The 22,014-nt window shown below is 38.5% G+C and overlaps 3 protein-coding genes and 1 long non-coding RNA gene across 6 annotated transcripts; 1 reads left to right on the plus strand and 3 right to left on the minus strand.

Annotated features, from left to right (window-relative positions):
• Positions 1 to 1,664: 1,664 nt before the first annotated feature.
• On the plus strand, positions 1,665 to 10,356 carry LOC132191661 (protein EMSY-LIKE 1). Of its 3 annotated transcripts, none has more exons than XM_059606753.2 (11): positions 1,665 to 1,904; positions 2,811 to 3,013; positions 3,112 to 3,221; positions 3,312 to 3,432; positions 3,638 to 3,865; positions 5,857 to 5,925; positions 8,759 to 9,004; positions 9,079 to 9,147; positions 9,255 to 9,318; positions 9,823 to 9,953; positions 10,063 to 10,356. In XM_059606753.2, the coding sequence occupies exons 1-10, from the start codon at positions 1,877 to 1,879 to the stop codon at positions 9,864 to 9,866; spliced, it is 1,182 nt and encodes a 393-aa protein (XP_059462736.1). In that variant the 5' UTR covers positions 1,665 to 1,876; the 3' UTR covers positions 9,867 to 9,953; positions 10,063 to 10,356. The 3 variants fall into 3 exon arrangements, with proteins under 3 accessions (XP_059462736.1, XP_059462737.1, XP_059462738.1); XM_059606754.2 differs by having other exon boundaries at positions 9,826 to 9,953; XM_059606755.2 differs by having other exon boundaries at positions 2,848 to 3,013.
• LOC132191662 (uncharacterized) lies at positions 10,161 to 12,392 on the minus strand. The gene is made up of 3 exons (XR_009441296.2): positions 12,031 to 12,392; positions 10,524 to 10,640; positions 10,161 to 10,386 (listed from the first exon to the last, which is right to left on the minus strand). It is a non-coding gene; the product is annotated as an uncharacterized LOC132191662 (long non-coding RNA).
• Positions 12,393 to 13,748: 1,356 nt separating this feature from the next.
• On the minus strand, positions 13,749 to 17,417 carry LOC132162529 (DNA-binding bromodomain-containing protein). Its single transcript, XM_059572763.2, has 3 exons — positions 16,881 to 17,417; positions 16,077 to 16,773; positions 13,749 to 15,067 (listed from the first exon to the last, which is right to left on the minus strand). Exons 1-3 carry the CDS (start codon positions 17,234 to 17,236, stop codon positions 14,000 to 14,002), a joined length of 2,121 nt encoding a protein of 706 aa, XP_059428746.2. The 5' UTR covers positions 17,237 to 17,417; the 3' UTR covers positions 13,749 to 13,999.
• Positions 17,418 to 18,860: 1,443 nt separating this feature from the next.
• Positions 18,861 to 20,307, minus strand: LOC132191901 (uncharacterized). Its single transcript, XM_059607028.2, has one exon. It carries the CDS (start codon positions 20,092 to 20,094, stop codon positions 19,054 to 19,056), a length of 1,041 nt encoding a protein of 346 aa, XP_059463011.2. The 5' UTR covers positions 20,095 to 20,307; the 3' UTR covers positions 18,861 to 19,053.
• Between the last annotated feature and the right edge of the window lie 1,707 nt (positions 20,308 to 22,014).

The raw sequence follows: 22,014 nt of genomic DNA on the forward strand, positions 1-22,014 counted from the left end.
CTTATTTTACAAACCTTTGGGGAGAGAAATACAAAAAAAATGAGCCAAATAATGGTAAATTAATATACATATTATGACACTACTTTTAGCTCAAAAGCTTAAGCTAATGAATTTAAGTCCACTTAAGTATATTAACCACTTTTATTCTTTATACTTTCTCAATATGAAACACAAACCTCACAAGTGCATGCACAGGATAGCTAAATGACCATTCACCTCTATGCGTATCTTACAACTATTAGGGGCATTAATTTATATATATATATATATATTAAGAGTGACACACCAACAAAATCCGCCAAGTATTTTGACAAAATTTGACTGTAAGAACTAAATTGTTATTTTGGCCTATCTTGAGGAACTCTAAATTATTTGTTATACCGCAATGAGCGATTTGTAATTTAGATCAACCACATGAACTGATTTTGCATTTATCTCAAGAAATTATTCCAATTGACTTACTAAATTATGTAAGCATACCGGATTTATTAAAATAAATATTATTTAATTAATATTTAAATATAATAATATGGCCCCACTTAAAGTACAAATTTCTACTTTAGCTACTCATTTTTTGTACACACTCCAACATATTTTTTATTCTACTCTATATTATTTTGTGTGGAAGAGAGTGTAAAAGAAAGAAAGGGAGATAGAAAAAAATTGTAGTGTGAATAATAAATCTTTTGCCTATTTACGGTTCACACTATAAGAAAAAATGTTAAAGTATTCACTTTGCTTGATAATCAATATAAAAAATAACTTATAATAGTCAAATTTAACTATTATGAGTCACTTGCAGGCCTCAAAATTTATCGAGCTAGCACAAGAGATTTAGAAAGCATTTACTTTTAAGACTAGAGACCAACCCAATTGCACACGTTGTCTTTGTTAAATAGAGTTTACGATTAATAGATAGCGTAAGCAGAGGCATAACTAAGATTTTAGATGTGGGACGATACTTTAAAAAAAAAAAAAAAAAGAATTAGGAATAATTATTTGATCTTAAAAGAATTATAAAGGTGTTTTTATAAAATTTTGAAGAACATTTTGGAGTTTGAGAGGAATTGAAACCCCAAGCCCCTTAATAGTTTCGCCTGTGAATGTAATTATGTAAGCTGTCATATCAGTAAAATATTGACATGGTAAAACTATTATGTCAAAAAAAATCTCTTTGACGTGCCAATTTCTAACACGTCAAAATTTACTGACATGTCAAAAAATTAAAAATTTTGACGCTCGCCTTTTTAACCTTTGATACATGTTAATAATGATACATCAGAAAAAGTTTTTGACGTGGACACGTTAGAAACCTTTGGTAAAAAAAAAAGTGTTTTTTAAGTGAAGGCACATACTGACATACATCTACATTTTCAATTTCAAAGAAATAATCTTAGGGTTTTAAAAAAAAAAAAAAAAGAAATCAAATAATTTTTGCATGGAGATTCATCGTAAAGTTTTAGCTAGGTCAAAGCATCACCACCGTACCAAAAATGTTTCTTAGAAACACTCAAACACACAAATTACAAACATCACTCTTTCTTAAAAAAAAACACACACGAATTGGACAGACTGTCAGCAGTGCATATGAGGAGGGTGGGCCAGGGGGGCTTTCCAACGAGAGCGGAACACAACAACAGGCCAACTATATATATCAAAACCTTTGTAGTCTCCCTTCCCTCTTCTTCGAGCCCTCTTCCTCTCTCTCCCTGTCTCGCGCTCGATAACTGATTTCTCTTTCTCTTCTTTGCATCGTCTCATCCACCTTTGCTCTCTCAGCTTCGGGTTTCTTCAATCTCCCACAGGAGTCCTTGCTGCGCTCTTCTTTGGTTTCTGGTTTTCTTTGGGCCCCCAGAAGAAAATCCCACTTCTTGTCATGGACTACGAAGCTTCCGATAGTAGCGGTGAGTGAGTTTACCTTTGCGTTTCTTGTTGAAGTGGAGAAATTTCCGCTGATTTGATTTCTGGGTTATGGTTTGATTCGGGTGATTGGGTTTGAATCGAGTATGGTGATGGCAATGCTGGAGAAATTAGGGTTTTAGGGCTTTTGTTTTGGGAAATTTTCTTTCTTTTCTGTGGAGGGTTTTGGTTGGGTTCTTGGGTTAGGGTTATAGTGTGTTCCTGCTTTTGATTTCTTGTGGGCATGACGTGGAACAAGAAATTGTTTCCATTTTCTTTGCTTGGATTTTATGAATTGTATAAATATGGTGGTGCTTCTTCATGGTGTGGAACTGGGTTGGCAATTCATAGCTTTTTTCACATTGGGGATTGTGTGAATATGGGGATTAGACCGCGAAAAATGGTTCTGGTTGTTACATGTACCATCTACATCTACGATTTATGTTGTTATATTCATGTTTGTTGACCATATCTCATTAAAGAAGGAAAAGTCCCATTTGAAAATCCTTGCAAGATTTGAACTTTATATACGTTTCTTTTGCGTGGATTTCTACTCTCTCCCGTAATTAGCCTAACTAAATTATTACAGAATTGTATGCATCACGTGAAAGGGTTATCTGTGATATGAAACTAGGAAAAGTAGCACTTGTCAGAAATATTAAACTAGTAAAAACAATGAAATACTAAGATGTTTGTTTATTGGATGAGGAAATTTGGAGCAAACATTTCTAGCAATAGATCAAAAGTTAACTAACTCACTTTGTACATGGGAAGTGGTGCTCTATGCCATGCCAACATGTGTGTGTATGCTCGTGCGTGTGCGAGCAAGGAGAGAGAGATAAATTAATTATCCAGAACAAAAGATATATTCTTTTATAAGATCATGTATGTTCCCAATGAAAAACATGCAGATACCGATGACGATCTTCCTCCATCTCACCAAAACAGAGTTCCAAGAAGGAGCCACGCCACAGGAAATGGAAGGTCTGCTGTAGGTTCTATCTCATACCTTAGGATGCATGGTGACATGGAGGCTGAAATTCATCACCTTGAGCAAGAGGCATATTATTCTGTACTGCGTGCTTTTAAAGCTCAGTCCAATGCCATTACTTGGGTATTTACTTTTTTTTGTTCACAAAATTTTTATTAGCCTTCCTCTTTATGTTTTCTGCCAAGCAAGTTTGATTGCTTCATTGTATGTTTATCCATCAGGAGAAAGAAGAAATGATAACTGAACTTAGGAAAGAATTGAGAGTATCAGATGATGAACACAGGGAGCTTCTGAGCAAGGTTAATGCTGATGACATCATTCGTAAGATAAGGTCCGACTGTTTGATGAACTCCTTGGATTAGGAAAAAGTAATAAAATTGCAAGGATTGATTTAATATTTTCTGTTGGACATTGCCATCAGGGAGTGGAGACAGTCAGGTGGGCAGCAACCTGCCAGGTTCAACACATCTCAGCTTGATCATGATCTTGTACCCAGTCCTACTGTTTCAGCATCCCGCAAGAAACAGAAGACATCCCAATTGGTACCTTCTCTAGCATTTGGACCCATTACTTGCTTTGATTGCTCTATCAGTAGCTCTATTGTCTTCTGCTGCAAAGCAAGAAGCTGTTTTGGAACTGCTAAAAGGCCTAATCATAGGCATTATTGATTGCGATAGAAGCGCTAAGAAATATTTTAGCTTGACCTAGATTTTTGTTGTTTCCCTTGTATTCCAATTTTCTTGGCAGGTTCAGCCATTGCCTGCTTTATCCTCAATGAAGTCCATGCAGTACCGTTCCACAGGTCCTGCTGGAAGTAGGCATTTCTTGAATCGCAGCTCTTCTGTTGTCCTTTCGACAAATGAGCGTACTGAAGCGACAACGTTTGAGCCATTAATTGGAAGGAAAGTGTGGACAAGATGGCCTGATGACAACAATTTCTATGAGGCTGTCATAACAGATTACAACCATGCTGAGGTATGTTGGATGTTTTGAAACTTGTTTCATAGTGAGGCAATTATAAGATGTTCTAATAGGGGTGGGTACACAAATTGGCCCTGCCTTGGAGGGGTTCCTCGTTATAAAAAAGAAAAAGAAAAAAGAGATGTTCTAACATAATTGAAGATGTGATATGAAACAAGCTTGTTTTGACATATGAAAGGCTATTTCAGTTTATTGGTTGTTATTATTTGATCTTTTAGGAATTTGCCTATGCAACATCATAACTTTAAAACTTTTTTTAATTCTCTGGGTGTTCTGGGGTAATGTTCTGGAAGGATGAGGTGCACCCTAAGAAGTTGGATGGGATGGTTGAGTGTCAATGAGACAACCTCAGGCTAATAGTAGTAACTTGGTACCAACAATTAGACCTCTAATGGTCTCTTGGCATCATCTTTTCCAAGAGGGTCTGCGATTTTGAGAGAATGAAATGAAATGAATAGTGGTTTTGATTTATGAATGTTTGACTTCATGTTTATGCTAAAGTGAGAGAGTTTAGGTTGTCAACTTTCTCAATAAAAATTTGACATTTCATTATATAGTAAACAAGAGTTTCTTAGAATGCGACATGCTAAGGGAGATGAGTTCCAAGGAAAAAGGTTTCCTTGGGGAGCTTAAGAGAGTGGTGCATTTACCTAGGGCTGGTGGAAGCTATTGCACCCTCCCCTAGCACAACCCTCGCCAGCCAACACTCAAGACCTACAAACCATCTCTAGTTTGGTGCTCAACCAGAGACTCCTTCCCAGAGGGGGATAAAGAGCATATAGCATATGACCAGCATCAAGGAAACAGAAAAAATGCTCCAATGGTCTTTGAGGTTTCCCCTTTTATCAAATTAATTCTTGAGGTTTAAATGGTTTGCACTGTTATCAAATAACCCTGTCCATTCCCTTTGCGTTAATTTTTTAACAATGATGAGTAAAACATGGTCATTAGGGCATGTCATGTCCAATAACAAGATGTGTGTCCAACCACTCAGCTAGCTTACATCAAACACACTCCATGCTGGATGTGCCACGTCATTAACACATTAACCCAATACTAAAAAATCGGAAACGTTGGCTAGAACAAAAAAGAAAACCCTCCATCATAGGAGGGGGTGGTCGTGCGGCGACCCCATCTATTGTGGGAGGGTGGTCACTTAGCCACCTCTTTGATGTGGGAAGGGGTGGCTGCGTAGGTTGTGGGAATTGGTGGTTGCTTGGCCATTCCCTCTGTTGTAGGAGGGGGCGGTCGCCTGGCCAGGGAGCGCTAGTCATGCTGCCACCCATCTGCGTTTTTTTAAAAAAAAAAAAAAAATTGTAGCATGGTTTTTTTTTTGGTTCTAGCTTACACGTAAGCTAGCTGATTGGAGGGTATGTACACATGCCTTTTTTTTTATTGGACATAAAATGGCTTGATGGCCACGTGTCACTCGTCATCGTTAAAAAGTTAACAAAAGAGGAATGAAGAGAATTATTTTTAAACAGTGTGAATATTAGGGACTGATTTGATAACTTTTAAATTTTAAGAAGCGATTTAATATAAGGTGAAACCTCAGGAACCATTGGAGCATTTTTTTTCCTCAAGGAAAAGCTTAGTAGTATGGTTTAAACACTGATTATTCTTCTTCTTCAGGGACTAACATATTTATGTTTTGGTCTCAGTTTGCTTGTTTTATTTATTGCTGCCTACTCTATCTATATTATATTATATATTGATTTCTGGTGAAATATGAACAATGTCTATATTTCATTGTTCTTTTCTTGCCTTACAAGTATTTAACTGGAACACTTTCCACTCTCTCATGGATTTTCAAACATTTTATAACTATGGATGATTTGTTAAAAGTTTGCACCTAACACTTTTAAGGCTTAAACCTCAGTTCATGGGAGTAAACTGGCTAGCATGTTAAAATTAACTGGTTTTCTAAATATTCCCTTATGTGGCATATTCTTCAGCCATGCTCACTAAATATCTACAAATTACAGGGCCGGCATGCTTTGGTATATGACATGAATACAGCTAGTGAGACCTGGGAATGGGTTGACCTCAAAGAGGTAAGTTTGATAGCCCTTTCTTTTTTTTTTTCCTTGTGTATGTGGGTTGGGAAATTTTTTTTCTCTCTTTTTTTTTTTTTGGGGGGGGGGGGGGGGGGGTGGGTTTAATGTTCACTTCTTTTTTTATTGATCTGCTACTTCTCTATTTAATTACAATAATTCTAAGATATCTTTAGAGAAATCCAAAAGCTTGCAAGCTTTGTATACTAGGTTTAGATTCCTTGTTTGGTGGTACCCTTAATAATGCCATACATCATTTTTTGTTTAACTTTGGGCCCTAGAACAGGCCATGTATGATCTAATGAAGTTGATGATTTTTGACGAGGAATTTAGTGCACGTCTGGTTGCAATGTTTAATTATTATTATTTTTTTCGCTTTTTAAACGTTGAAAACACTTTTCAGACATTGTTATCCAAACTAGTTTTCAGATGTGATCCCCACGGAAAACACATTTCAGTTTTCGTTTTTTGAAAACACTTTTCAAAACACAAAAGACTGATTAAGAAAACGAAAAATCACTCTTGGAAAATTTTTCCAGCCTTCACATAAGAATGTTTTGAAAACACGAGCTCAAATTTTCAAAAACAAGTGAATAACACCTTTAAAAACAGGGCTCAATCTTTCATGCACGGCAACAAATGGATGCTGGCCTCCATTTAGAAAAGAACAGAAAATAATATAAAAGTGACCCATCACTCCGGTGGAGGTGGGTCTCCCCTTCCCTATTGACAAGGAGGTGGCTTGCGGCCACACCCACTTAACAAAGGGGTGGCTCACAGAATTGGATGGAATGATCAATAATGGGGACCATCTTAATGGGCTAAAAGATAAAAATAGAACCTCATTGAGTGGTTCAATAATTTTTCCTTTTTGCTTCGACTCTTTATGTTTTGAAAAATTGTTTTCAATATTACTTCCAAGCACTTTTTTTAGTTTTCTTTTTTTTTTCCTTTCAGAAAGAGTTATCCAAACTTGTTTTCAGATGTGGACCCCATAAAACACTTTTCAGTTTTCAAACACTAAAACCGCTTTTAAAAAATTCGTCCAAAATGTAACTTCCAGACCATTTACCTCAGCATACTTCATCTCATATTCCTCTTTAACCTATTAAAGGAACCATAAACTTAATCCCCGTCTTTCTCTCTCTTTACTGAGTTATCAAACACATACACACACTCGCTGTCCCTCTCCCTCCCCAGTTCAACTGTAACTTGTACCATCCTCTGGTAGACATCGATGTTAACCTGTCATCAGGTATCAGTGCCATTCTCATCATTTTCACCATCCTGATGTTAATTTCATCTGTGTGAATGTGTTATGCTACTCATGTGACTTCTGGCGTATTGGTAGAGGTGGATTCTTTAACAGCATCTTGTTTAGCCGACAATCAAGTAAGAAGAGGAGAGTCCCATCTAATTAGGTGGTCTTTTTTCCATCTAGTTATAAATTCCATCTAATAGGGTAGGATTTTATCTCATATCAATAAAGGCGAAAGCTTAGCTCTGCTCTGATCAAGTGATTTTGTCAAAGCCACAGAAAGGGGACAGGCTTTTTCAGCAGGCTGATACATGAATGTGAATAGCACCATTAGAAAATAATTATGATCGTTAGAATGCCAAAACAAGATCTTAATCTTTCTCCCATTCCTTGTGAGTCAACAACTAACCCAAAAGCGCCATTTCACCCCTATTCTTGAAAGCCTTCTTCCCTTCCCTGATTCTGATACCAATTAAGGAAAGATGGTCAACCTCTCTTGCCTGATATTCTTCTTTCAGATAGTATTCTACAATCTGAGTAGTGGACTATCTTGTGTCTTAATTATTTGTACCCTAAGATAGAAATGAGATTGGTTCTTGGGCTATAGACTAGTTTGGCAAAATTGAGGTTGGTTTGAGTGCTACCTAGCACTTAGTCTGGAATTAATTGAACATTGGGGTTAGGTCTTTTTGGCTTGGCATAAATTCTCAATTCTTGACTTAAGTTTATTCCTTCCCCTGTTTTAGTGTTATAATAATTATAATATATATCTAAACGTGGCCTGTGTATTAAATTCATTAACCTTCCCGGTGACTGTAAGAAGTTCTCGAAACACCCAGCACCAGTGTATTTTGGACTGAACATAAATTTCACATGACCCCTCCTACTTTTGTGGGGATATAGGGTTAGGTTCTTAATGATTGTGAGAAAAAAATGGAGTTATAGAAACTGCAGCCAGTTTGGTAGTAATATTTTCATTTTTGCCGTTTCTAGATATGCTATTAAATAACAAAAAACAATGCACACCTCTCAAATTGTATGTGGTCTTACATAATATAATTTACTTGAGCTGTGGAAGGTTTTGGGCAAAGCCCTTTGCATGGGAGACCAAGAGGAATAGGAGGTTAGGCAAAGGACCAGTTATATGGAGCTATAATCTTGGAGTAATTCTAAAAGTCCCTCTTGAGTCACTCCAAGAATGATGTGGCTATTAAAATCACTATTTGATCAAAATTCAATAATGATCAATCACAAGCCCAATGGTGAATTTAATAACCACATCATTCTTATAAGGACTCAAGAGGGATACAAGAGGGACTTGTAGCATTACTCATAATCTTGGCTTAAATCTGCATATGTACTTGGTAGGCATAATTTGAAGCGCTGGTGCCAGTCTTATCTATTTATTTATTTATATTGAGGGTAATCCTTTATTCTAATGCATATATTATGTTCGAAGATAGGTGATATCATTTAACATGTTCAACTCTTGTTTTGTCCTGGGTAGAAGGATAAATATCTTGCCTAGATTACCAACATTCTCTTAGATATATATTGATAATGTACTTATTGCAGATATCTCCCGAGGATATCCGATGGGAAGGTGAGGAGCCAGGCATAATGCATAGAGGGGGCCACGGTGGGCAAGCCCGTGGGGTTAGAAAACCCTTGAGCCATACTGGTATTATTTCAAGTGTCGGAAGAGGGAGAGGATCCACAAAGAGTCACTCCAAAAAAGAATTGCTTCCAACACAAAATGGTATTGGGAGGAAAGTTTCTGATGATCTAGAATTGCTTAACACTGATTCATTGGTAAAGGAGGTATGTATGACAGAACTGAGCCAAGTTGTGTAAATCTGTTCTTTATTGATGCCCTTACCATATTATATCAACAGGTTGAGAGGGTTTTCAGTGCTAGTCATCCAGATGCTTCTGAGCTTGAAAAGGCGAAGAAAATGCTTAAAGTGAGATAAGTGGTGCATCTTGCTGCATTTTTCTTACTTTTCTCCTCTCTTGACATTTGCAAAGTTGATTGATAATATATATATATATATATACATGATGCATGCAGGAGCACGAACAGGCACTCATTGATGCAATTGCTAGGCTTGCATATGCGTCCGATGGTGAAAGTGGTAATAAATACGTGTGTACATAATAGTATGCATTGCATATTTCTTTTCTTTCGAGCTGATTATAGCCCATTGTTGTACCTGTATAAATATATATCAAGGGGTTATTTTATTAGCATCCTTGATATTTTTTGGGGGCTTTTTGGTGATCTGAATGAGGGAAAACTGTTTATATGTTTTTCTGACCAAACTCTTGTGCTTATTGGATCATAAGATCACCGATAATGTGCACATGGATATGCCGATTAAGTAAATGATTGTTGAGTTTTATAACAGTACTGCATGTTTGACTTTCAAGAACGTTTTCATATATGTTATTATATATAGCCCCATCGCATTCCATGTGGAAGGGCATTATTTCCCATTTTTCTTCTTTGTTTTCTTTTTGCCCAATTTAAGAAAGCATACACAATGGTTACCTTTTATGATGAAGAATAAATTTGGTAGCATAATTGTGAATATAAATTGGTGGGCCTAACTCCATGTAATATTCTTTTTGCTTCAAAGCAGATGGAGAGCAGCCCCTTTTGAACGGGCAATCTATTGGATGAGAATGGAGAAAATAGAAATATGTTGGAAACTATCATTATACCAACTGCAAGACTGGGTGGGTGAAGGATTGATTGGTTGCTTTCAAGGTAATTGGTCAAATATCAAGTGAAGGATGGGTAGCATGAGATTACTAGCAATTTGTTGATTTTGACAGCATCTGATTCCTTTAATTTTTGTGGATTTTTGCCTCCCAAGGTTATTTATGGACACCTACTTGGAAACCACACTACCTTGCTTTGGTCATTTGGATATATCAGAGACTCTGAAAGAAAGAGGATGTTTTCATTCGTGAAGTAAAATTTCCACCAGCCTGGTCTCGGTTTAAATATTTATGTAATGGCGGTGGATAATATGTAAGTAAAGATTCAAAGATTTTGTTGGTACTAATGGCCTGGCTGGCTGTGCCTTCTGATGTTGTGGGTTGCACTTCTAATGCCCTCCCGGAAACCCGCTTTTTCTTGTTAAATATTCGGACTTCTTTTGGTTGTAGCTGCAGAATTTTGAACCAAAACACCAAACCTGCTAACCAAAGCAATCAAACAAAAAGTATAAATTCGACATTATTTATCTACAGGAGAGTAGTCAATGACATTCTGTTTGCATTCTAAGTTAAAAAGAACAAAATCACTGGACAAACAATTGTTACATTTGAATACCTTAGTTCATCGAGTTACTGTCATGTTCATTTTTGCACCGACATCCAAGCGCAGTGATGAAATGATTATATAAATCCAGTGATCCACAATCCCACCATGAGCAATCCTTTGCAGGACCTTCCATTTCAAAGTGACACCGTCAATAGAACATGGGATGAAAACTCCAAAATGGCATTCTTAATAAACGAGCATTTTGAGTTACAGTACTCAAAAAACTGAAAACTAACCACCGACACAAGCACAGTTTTAATCCATGTACATAAAACCAGAGAAATGAATAATTAACCATTAAAAAAACAATTATCAAAAACACCCTAAAACTTTCTTACATACAACAACGCGATTAAGCACAAGATTTCTAAATCTGCATAAACAAAACCTCCCCATGTACTTCAGAAAGAGAGATGGCCTCTTCCGAAATGGCCTTTCAGCAGTGTTCCTCCCATTAAGTTTTCTTAAAAGATACACACCTAGAGGCTAGAAGAGGCCAATAATTATCTCCAGCAGATAAAATAAAGATTGATAAACTCTTTTAATATGGCCTTTCCAAACTCTAAATTAAATATCCCACCTAGTCCAAGGAGCTCAATCTTTTCTAAACTGGTCTTCAAAACTTCAACCAACAAAATAAAACTTTATTGATGTGCAAACTGGTAAATTTTATAGGTTTTCACTATGAATGGGCAAATCTATCATTCTCTTGCATATGCCAAAATTAGGGTGGTTCTCCAATGCCACCATTAAGGAAACAAAGAGGAGGAACAATTCTCAAAGCTGATGTTCCTGAAGCTTATAAACTGCCAAAAATATTGCATAAAAGTACAAGAAAGGTAAAATAAAACACAACCATAAATCTTCTTCTTCCATCTATAGCCGACGCCTATCTCCTAGAATCATCATTCATGAGTGCCAAAAAAAATCTAGTTTATATTAATCATTAAGACCCAATACATCGACCAACCACTCAATTTAGTATTTATGAGGTAATATAGAAGATCAAATTGAACACAAAATGATACGAATCCAACTGTAAAGATTGCTGGATTGTCTAACTCAAATATTCATGTATACAACTCATTATTGATCCATATTTAACATCCTATTCCCATCGAATGAAAAAGAACACAATGAATATTGTATATGCATCCAAAGTTGGTCTCTATGAACATTTGCAACAATTAAGCACACAAATCAATGATTATCAATCAAACGGAAAAGAAAAAAAGAAAACAACTCCAAAGCATCACCACCCAGTCAAATTGGATAAATATAAGGATCCATACCAGTAACTGCAATAAAGGCTACAAATCAATGATCATCAATCAAAATCAAACCAAAAAATATTAACTAAAAAAACACCAAAACCCATGTAGAGTACACAATCCTAAAGATTCGATCGCTTCCAACAAAGCATATAAATCAAAACCAAGACCCTACCAAAAAAAAAAAAAGGAATCCCAAACCACCCAGAAGAACAAGAGGAACAAAACCTTAAAGAAAAACACACCTGCTACAAAATGCGATTAGCGGACAAGTTGAGAGAGACCCAGTTGCAGACAGCAACAACATCGTGGATTTGAGAGGAGCCCGACTGCGCCGGTCCACGCCTCTCACGTCGAAGGTCACCGCTCCAAAGCGTCCTTCTACCGAGCACAGGTGTGATGAGCACTGTCACGATGCCGTTTTGGGATTATTCTATGGGCTCGAAGATCCGTGCGTGGAGGGTCGTAACTGTAAATGACCCGATTCAATTCCTCGTTGTCATACACAGACTTGAGAGATAGAGAGAGAAAGAGAGGTAACTCTAGGAGTTAAAAGTGTAGCAAAGGTCGAGAGGTTGGGCAAAGAAAGGGACAGGGCATGATGATGAGAATGACTTTCTTTAGAAGAAATGGGCAAAAAACCAAATTGGCAAATTGCTGTCTTCTACAAGGCTACAAGCTACATCATAAAGCTAATTGTTGTATTTTTGGCAATCCCATCGCATATTGACTAAATTATTAAAGAATTAAAGGTTCTCATTTGGCATATTTTCATGATGTTTTTTACTTTTTACTGACCCCCCAAAAAAAAAAAAAAAATGTTGTAATGTTGTTTTTGTACATACTCACAAAAACAATTAATCTATGAGGCTTACAAAATAATTAATTAGAATTCTTGAAATGGGAGTTACTAAAGAGAACAAAAACGGTTGGAAACTTGTCAGGAGTACCAGCTGGAAAAACCTTCGGTGATTAAGTTAAACAGTAGTGAATTGTAAAAAGTTAAAAAAAAGAAAAAAAAAAATAAAAATTGTCATGCGAATGCAATGGAAATGTACCTTAATTTTATTACATGTCCACCCTTATGCACAGTGTTTACCGACGAGCAGGCTTTAGCCACGTGTTGCCCTTTTAACAGGACACGTCTTTGATCAGGCATTAGTTGGTTCTATGTCAGATGACATGCTTCATTGGCAAATTAAGAACGTTCCCAGGTTTCCTGTTAAGAATAATGGGACAATTGAGATGAAATTGTTAGGGAGTTATTTTCTGTGTCACGTCCCAATCAAATTATGTAAACACTGGTAGTGTTAGTACTTCAATTCCAATATCTTAGTCGGAGCTCATAGTTTAAATTAAGAGCATGTTTGAAATTACGTTTGAGAAATAGAACTTTTAAGTCAAAAAAAAGCTTTTAGGTAAAAGCTTCATTTTAAAGTTTTTGTCAAAAATACATTTTTGTCATTTTTAGACTTTTTGAACACTTACAAATGCTTTTAATTTTTTTACTAAACGAGTACTTTTTTTTTTTTTTAAATGAATTTTTTAGTGTTAAAAACACTTTTAAGCTCCTTAAACGTAATCTCAAACATGCCCAAAGTTACACCAAACCAAACTGAGAGGTTTCGAGCTTGCATTTCCAAACTGAGTTAGCCCGATGAACATAGGCGCTTTGGCCACTAGTAAATTTGTTTGAATTTTTTCATCCAAACTTAGAAACCTTAAAATTTGCTCATGTTGTCTAAGCAGATTTGTTTGCATTTTGATCTATAGAGCTTGGAGCCTTTTAATGTTGGTGGTTGCCATTAATGTAACTATCGAAAACTAATTCCCTTGGTAGGAAGGCTAGCTAGGACTGTCGACCAAATTGAAGATGACATTAATCGTTTTCTTTTCTTAATTCTTTCCCTATATTAAGATTGCCCTGGTAATTATCACCCATTTCTTTTAGAAAATGGAACTATTTGTTAAAGATTGGCTAATTAGTTTTAACTTTCAACACAAACACCCAATTGGGTAGGGCAAATATTCAACCAACAACATTAGATACAATTAGAAAAAAAAAAAAGGAAAAAAATAAATAAATCAATTGTCATGATTTGTAGTCTACCACCCCCCCTATAATATATAAGTTAAAAGGAAATAATTAAGAAGAGAGTGGCGTGGAATAAAAAAGAAAAAATGGGAAGAAACATATTGTTAGAGAAACTACCATCATTTCCTTGAACGTTTCTTTGAATGCCGGGAAGCAGCCGCCTCAGTTTCAACAGCTTCCCTACCCCTTTTAGCCGGAACAGGTGGAGATGGTGCTGCCGCTTTCTTTGGCGGCCGTCCAACGCTCCTTTTTGCCGGGCTTTCTTGCTCCTTCACTCTTTTACCACCTGAACCCTTTCGCGAGGCTTGATGTCTACGTGAATCGCCCTTTCCGCTGCTGCCATTGCCGTTCTTCTTCTGCTCAGCTCTTCCTTTGCCATTATCAGAACTCTTCAATGTCTCTAGCAATGACGGCCCGTTGCTGGACGACGAGCACCGCTTCATTCTATTCAAGAAATTCGCAGCGCCTTTCTTCTTCGCATTAGCATTCGTGGTGGTATTCTTCTTCGCCTTCTCAGGCTTAGACTCGGAATTCTCGCTGTGCGACTCTCTGCTCGAAAAACCAGAGTGGGGAACGGCATCCGAATTCTTGTTTGTGCTAAGATTAGTACGGCCCTTGTTGCCATTTTTGTTCACGTTTCTTGAATCGGCTTTAAATCTTTCTCTTGTCCTCTTCTTTGTGACGCGATATTCCTCAGTCTTAGGAGAGGATTTATCATTCTGCTTCCAATCTACAACTGGCTTGTCATCAACCAACGAGGTCGTCTGCTCTCTTTTCTTGTCCGATGCTGAAGACGATGCTAATGCTTTCGCAGTGATTGAGCTGCGTTTGCGACAAGCAGTAAGAGGGACAGATATTTTCGTTTTAAGTAGCAAAGAAGCCGATGGTTCTGGATCCGATTTCACGACCTTGGGCACAGGAGGCACCGACTTTTGTTCTTTTGGCGCTGGATCCGGCTTGAGTGCCTTGCAGGCCATTTCTTTAAGAACAATTCCTCGAAGCTCAATGGCGGCCATGCATTCTGAGGACTTCTTGCCAAAGAAGACGATTGCATTGTTGAAGAGAAGCAACAGATCACGAAAGAACTTGCTGTCACCAACGGATGAATACCAACCTTCTTCAAGCCTCGTTCGAATTGTTTCGAGGTCTATGTGTTGCCGAATCAAGCTCATGTAATTGGGTGTTTCCTGCATCATTCCACACGTCCAAATGAATTTTCATTACCTCAGCAGTCAGCGACAACAAAACAGCAAGTGATCTGGATTTACCATTATTGCCATTCGACTCCTACGGATAAAACTTGGACCCTTTATAATAATAATAATAATAAAATTATGAAAGACAGAAATGGATTAATCCTAACAATCAAGTCCCGTGTAAATACCGACTTTTGGGGCACATCCAGTTTCAATGGAAATTTTGGGTCTATTAAAGCTCCCGACATTATGACATGGCCCATTACAAATAAAATGAACCCCTATGCCATAAACGTAGTAAATAGGTGACACAAAGGCTACCAATCAATGACGTTCCTATTCATGGACATATCCCACTAACAGAAGATGTTCTCCACAAAATGATAAGGAAAGATCCATCGAGCTGACGTGGAAACCTAATCGGAAGGTCTAAAGAGATATTTGGTGCATGAAAAACGCTAGAAATTTTTTTTTTTTTTCCTTCATAAGTCAATGTCGATCCACATTTATAAAAGAAGAAAAAAAAAAAAAAAAAAAGTACAATGCCACGTGCACTTGGAAGTGCACCTAGTACCGTGACAAAAAAAATTTACCATTAATACTAGTAAGGCCTTAGAAGTAACCAAAACCCCAATTGTTGGCAGGGTTGTTTTAGTCATTTAGGCGTTACGTAGAGATTATGATTCAAGCAATACCCATTTCCTTTAAGAGAGAATTGGTCCAACACATCTTTGGTAACATTTGGCTTGGGATTCCTCTTTCTTTCGGACACTTTCACGGGGCCAATATTAAACCCGTCAATGGCCACAATCGTTGATCGTATCCATAAGATCAGGATGACACGTCGGCATACTATTGGCTTATAATTGCTTGAACGGTGATATGTCACTCTCACTGAATCAAAACCCTTTTTTTTTTTTTTTAATTTAATAAAAGAAATTATTGAGATTATAAAAATAAAATGAATAATTTATAGCACTAAACTAAATCATGTTTTTACCTGGCTCTCGAGCCGGCGCTCGAAAACGGCCCCAAACCTGTGAGACCGGAGGATCTCGAGGAGATCAACCAACGGCTGAGATTTAACGGGGCTTCGCTTGATGGCGGGAGATTGATCCTCATTTCTTGGCTCGTTCCCTTTCTTCCTCGGCAAGCTCGCCGAGCTTTGCACGTCACTGTTACTCTCTTTTACCTCCTCCTCCTCTTTTGATTCGGCCACCGATTCCCACATCCCGGCCGAGTCACCTGCTCCCCTCTCCGACCCACCCTTCTCCGACTCCCTAAACGGCGAAGCCCCCGCCGATCCCTTCGCTACCGTATCGGAGCTCCCGTTAAACGAGTCCTCGACCGCCGGTCTTGTAGACACCACAGCCGGTTCCGATCCTCCGGCGACCGGTTCCGGTTGTTTCTCGATCTCTTCGGATCCGGTAGTTGGAACCTCACATTTCGGATCTGTTGAATTCGATTCGTTACATGACCGATACTCCGGGTCGGAATCTTCCCTGGAAACCTCTTTCACGGCGACGTTTTCTGGCGGCGTAGTCTCCCTTTCGCCATCGTGATCTTTCTTCTCCTCTTCCTCCTCTCCGCATTTCTCTACGGTTCTCTCCGGATCCGGTTTTTCCTTTACTTTCTCATCGTCTCTCGAACTCCGTTCATGCTCTTCCGTCAATTTCTTCACCTTCAATTGCAGAGACCTAAACCATAACAATAAATATAACTCCAAAATCCACCAAAAATACCACCACTCGTAAACTCAAAATTCTGAGGGCAAAAATGAATCAAAAAAATCGTGAAGATTTACACTATGGAGAGGTCGTAACGTTCGACTTCGCGTCTGAGCTCGGCGACTCGGACCTTCCTCAACTCATCGAGCCAAGGGATGGTAGGAGTAGCAGAATCGTCTTCGGTCCTATTGTTATCGTCGTCGTCGGGTTCGGGAACGTCCTGGTTTTGGCTGAAGCGGCGTTTAAGGTCGCGGTACTTTTGCTCGCAGTTCTGAGGTGTGAGAAGGTGGTGGAGCGTGGAGCTCCGCTTCTGAAGTTCCAAGGCAACCGAGTCCCAGCTCTCGGTGCCGTACCGATGGACGGCGCACGCTAGCAGCAGCTCCTCCCACGTTCCCCATGTTTGTTTCTCGGGAAAGTCGGACTGTTTTTCCATGAAAAAGTAAAGGAAAATAGTTCGTTTTAACCTCTCTGCAATTCGTACATTTCCTCGGGCTTTCCCAAAACCTAGGGGTATTTTATTTCTTCCTTTATTATTCTCACTCTCTTTCCTCTCCGTTTTATTCGACTCGGCTCGCACGAAGAGGCGCCCATCGATACGATTCAACGAGGACTTGCTTTTGTCGGCCAAATTTCATTTTCACGCCTGATTTTTTTTTTCATAAAAATTAGATTTAAGTTACATATCATTGTTGTTCCAAATGACGGATGTGCCCTTTTCGTCTGACGTTTCGTTCTCTTTCGGCCTTTTGGGTAGGTATGGTATGGTTACAAATCCATAAGGACATAACCTAATCTTGGTGGTAGTGCTTGTAGTGGCGAGTCACACGTGCCGTTTATCAACAAGGGAAATATGACACGTGCCCAAAGCATAAGCCTTTTGCGACTTTCTGAGCACTTGTTATGCCCATCTTTAGGCCCAAAAACGTAGCACGTTGGATTTGTGATTTAGTACAACCATGGGCCGTTGTGACATCTAGAATATCATATACGCACATAAAGGGCCCATGATTGCTCCTTGGCCCACGAAGGAGACAAAGGGAATTTAAAAGGGGGAGAAAATGGAACGCTTTGTCTGGAGGAGGAGGAAAGAAGAAAGTCGAGATAAGAGGAATAAATCTAGGATTTCGGGTGAACAAATCGAGGGCAAAAACTCGTAAGGCTTACTAACTCAGGCTGAAACTAATGGGCTGCTGGGTTTGAAAATCAAAAGACCTAAGAAGTGGGTGCAAGGGATAAATAAATTTTACAAAAATACTTTTACAACATAATTGAAAATATTATGAGATAAATTATGTCACATCATGTTATAAAAAAAATTTAAAAAAAAAAAATTCACATATAAGCCTAGTTTTGTTTTTTTGAAATTATGTGAGAGAAAGTTAGGTTTTAAAAAAGGTGGAGGGTTTTTTTTGAAAAATTTATGGTGATTTTAAAAGGTATATCACCTTTGGGATGATAAAAAGATTGGCCCCTAAATTACTAAGCATTATCAGGCGCATGGAGCCGAGTTTCGATCTAGCCTTACAGCACAAGGTAGAGTGGGCCAAAAGCCCTCTATACCCATGCAAAGGCTGTCTCTAGCCCAATTAAAACAAAAAATAAACAAAGGGCACTGTCTACGCGCGTTTAAAAATAGGGTCCAGGCCACAAATGAAAAGGCCCAGATTGTTTTTGATTGAAAGAAGTGACGATGAAGTGGCTGAAGCCCGAAGGTGAGAACTTGGGTAAGGGAGATTTGATAGATCCGGCAGATCCAATGGAGGCCGTTGATAGAAAGTAATGGGCCAAAAAATGTCATTTCATGCAATAGTGGGAACTCCCAACCTCAGGACTATGAGATTAATTTTGAAGATAAATCACCATCCATTGGTAGATACAGGAAATACTCATAACTTTCTAGATCCAATTAATGCAATTACAAGCCCCTTCTAGATTGTGGTTTTAGTCACCTCGTTGTCTTTTACTCGAAAGACAACATTCAGGGAGGGGGGTCAAAACATATCTGAAACTGAAAGAGATTGCCTTCCATCCCTCGGCACTGAAGTCCGGAACAAGGCTAAAACAACTTCAAATTATTATCATTTTTTTCTATAAATAATATGATATAAAAGTGCAAGCCCAAAAGAAATAACAATTTATATATGCAAGTTTCTCCCTTGCGACATGACTAAAGAAACAAAAACAAATACTAACAATATTCAGAACCAACGAAGCAAAACTCACAAAATTTTAGTTGCCATTTCGACGAATTCAAGCACCGGTAGCGCCCTTCAACGCCTTTTTCAGCTCCTCATTCTCGCCGTTTCGGCGGTCTGATTTGCCGCCTGACCCTTTATTTCCATTTCTTTCAGCGTCCCGGTATTTGCCGGGGCTCGATTCTCCCACCGGCGAGAACGATTTAGCGCCGGCGGCGAATTCTCTCCGGAGATCCTCCACGGCATTTTTCAACAACCCATTATCCGCTTGCAAGACCTCCAGCTGACGCTTAACACCAAAACAGGCCTCCGCCACGTCAACATTAGCAGGGACAGGGAGGGCCGAATCCGGGCCCGCCTTGGATGTGGTCTTCTTGGAATCCCCTCCGTCCACGTGTTCGATCCCGATTTTGTTCATGACCAAGAAGGGGATCTTCTGGAACGGAATCCCGGCCGTTTGATTATTACCCCCCGTCTTCGATTCCGCTGGAACCCTAACCCCCCACCGGAAGTTAACAACGGCGCGGCTTCTCACCGGTAAGTTCGTCCTCGCCGCCACCTCCATCCCGGAGAACAGGCTGGATATCGCTCCGGCCGGCCAATCCGGTGCCAAGGCCGTAATTTTCTTGCCGTAGAACGCGCCGTTGATTACCGGGTTCTCCACCACCTCAATCGACGCATCGTCCTCCGAAACAACGCCATCCCGAGGTACAACCGCCGTCCTATCGAAGACCGAGGACTGCGATTTCTTAACGGAGAAATCCCCAAATTGAGGCTTGAAGTGCAGCATAAAGCTAGGGTTTCCTCGGCCAATCAGATTGAACTCGGCGCTCATCAGCATGGAGCTCGAGATGGGCGAGCCATAGGGCCCCGTCCCGGTCTTGACCACGAGCGAGAACGGGTTCCACGTGTCGTTGGGGCGGTAAGCGATCTTAAAAGACGGCCCGGATTCGAAGAAGGTGCCGAGATTGAGCGTGAGCTCCTTCGACTCGCCGGCGACAATTCCGGACTGGAACGGCAAGCCTAAAATGCTGAGTGGGACTTTGGCTCTGAGAAGCGGCTTCTGGTCCTCGCGAAACTTGAGAGAAGCTTTCATCTTTGTTCAAAACCCTAGCCCTAATTCTTTTTTTCTGATTCAGAGTAGGCAGTGAGGTGGGTTTAGATTTATATAATTCTTTAAGGGATTTTTGAATTTGGGAGAAAACGCTGCGCAAGACGACGGGTATTCCGTCAAAACTTGGCTGGATTGGGGGTTTCAGTTTCGGTGTATGGGGCGGACTCCAAGCTGGGTTATTTATTTTTTATTTTTTATAATTTGGGGCTCTTCAACAGTTGCCCCTAGGTTTCTCCAAAATGACGAAGGAATTATAGGTATAGCCACCGAGGGTGCTGTGGTCTTTGTGTAATTGCGTGAAGCGATGAAGCGTTTAAATTTGGTAACAGGTGGCAATATGAAAGCCGTAAATTGTTTTGAATTTGAAATACAGCGACAAACAAAACAAAACTAAAAAGGGATAAAGTTTTAAATTTCGCTGATTCCACTCAGGATTCTGGCGCGGATGCCGCTAGGCGCTAGCGCTTGGTCTCCATTTGGTGGTGTGATAACGTTCGGGGCCGGTTATGGAAGATATTTCACAGGCGCACTGGTATGATTCACGTGTTCCCCGTGAAGAGTAATGTCACGCTATGACACTCATATCAGATCTGATCGACTTATATGAAATATTTTTGAAAAATTTTCCTTTAGATCCATGATGTATTACGCGATCTGACATATCCCAAACTTTGTAACCTTTCAATTTGTATCTTTGAACTTTCAATTACAATTAATTTGAACCCCTCCATCAAATTTAAACATTTAAAGTGATAAAATAACGTTTATACCACTGACTTTATGCTATGACACTCATATCAGATCTAATCGACTTATATGAAATATTTTTGGAAAATTTTCCTTTAGACCCCTGAATTACCATGCGATTTGACATACCCCCAAACTTTGAAACCTCTCAATTTGTATCCATGAACTTTCAATTGCAATCAATTTGAACCCCTCGATCAAATTTTAAACATTTAAAGTGATAAAATGACATTTATACCCTTGACTTTTTATAAAATTTCAAATTTATCTTTAATTTCAAATTTAAAATTACTAAAAAAAAAATACAAGGTGACCCACGGTTGGGCCACCTTGTGACCCTTTTTTTTATCAATTTTTTTTAATACAAAGAAAATTTAAGAGTAATTTTATCTTTTTAGAGGTTTTAACGACAAAAATTGACAGAAGGTTCAAATTGATTGAAATTCAAAGTTTAAGGGTTCAAATTGAGTGGTTTCAAAGTTTGGGGTATGTCAAATCGCATGGTAATTCAGGGGTATCAAAATGTTCTAAAAGCTTCTTGGGATATGCATAAATAACAAATTATTTACTGCTATTAAATTTTGTAGAAAAAAATATATCTTAAATTTATTGACGGAAGTACTATCTCGGCATTTAGAGTAATTCTAGAAGTCACTTGTGTGTCACTTCATGAATGAGGTGGCTTTTAAATTATCATTTAATCAAAATTCAATAATGATTAATCACAAGTCCATTGATAATCTTAAAAACTACATTACACAAAAAGAATATGTAACTTCTAACATTACTCTAGTATTTATTTTGAAACAGGAGTGTTCTTTTGTAAATTTGCTTACCACATGTACTAAAAAAAATATATAACTCATAAAATATTAACCCAACGTTTGAAATGTGATAAGGGATTCATGAGGATCATAAAACAAACAACCTAAGAGCAGTCAAATCTTACTAATTTCAATTACAAGATTATTTATAAAATTCTCTCAAACAGATTTAAACCTTTATTGAGCAAGATCATTTCTCCTTATCAGTCTGCTTTTCTTAAAGGGAGGTCTATTCATGATAATACCATTCTTGCTCATGAGGTTTTTCATTCTATGAAGCAAAAAAAGGGGAATGGTGGTCAAATGGCTTTAAAGTTAGATATGGAGAAAG

Source organism: Corylus avellana, chromosome 10 (assembly GCF_965113065.1).
Source record: "Corylus avellana chromosome 10, dhCorAvel1.hap1.2, whole genome shotgun sequence".
In the NCBI taxonomy this organism is placed as follows: Eukaryota; Viridiplantae; Streptophyta; class Magnoliopsida; order Fagales; family Betulaceae; genus Corylus; species Corylus avellana.

What these genes read in the sequence shown, in the direction of transcription:
- LOC132191901 (XM_059607028.2), bottom strand. Translation starts at nt 20,094, where the DNA reads ATGAAAGCTTCTCTCAAGTTTCGCGAGGACCAGAAGCCGCTTCTCAGA.
- LOC132162529 (XM_059572763.2), bottom strand. Translation starts at nt 17,236, where the DNA reads ATGGAAAAACAGTCCGACTTTCCCGAGAAACAAACATGGGGAACGTGG. An exon ending in CGTTACGACCTCTCCATAGT is followed by an intron (nt 16,774 to 16,880) that starts GTAAATCTTCAC and finishes GTTATGGTTTAG; the next exon opens with GTCTCTGCAATTGAAGGTGA. An exon ending in AGCGCCGGCTCGAGAGCCAG is followed by an intron (nt 15,068 to 16,076) that starts GTAAAAACATGA and finishes GGAATGATGCAG; the next exon opens with GAAACACCCAATTACATGAG.
- LOC132191661 (XM_059606753.2), top strand. Translation starts at nt 1,877, where the DNA reads ATGGACTACGAAGCTTCCGATAGTAGCG. An exon ending in GACATCATTCGTAAGATAAG is followed by an intron (nt 3,222 to 3,311) that starts GTCCGACTGTTT and finishes CATTGCCATCAG; the next exon opens with GGAGTGGAGACAGTCAGGTG. An exon ending in AACAGAAGACATCCCAATTG is followed by an intron (nt 3,433 to 3,637) that starts GTACCTTCTCTA and finishes TTTTCTTGGCAG; the next exon opens with GTTCAGCCATTGCCTGCTTT.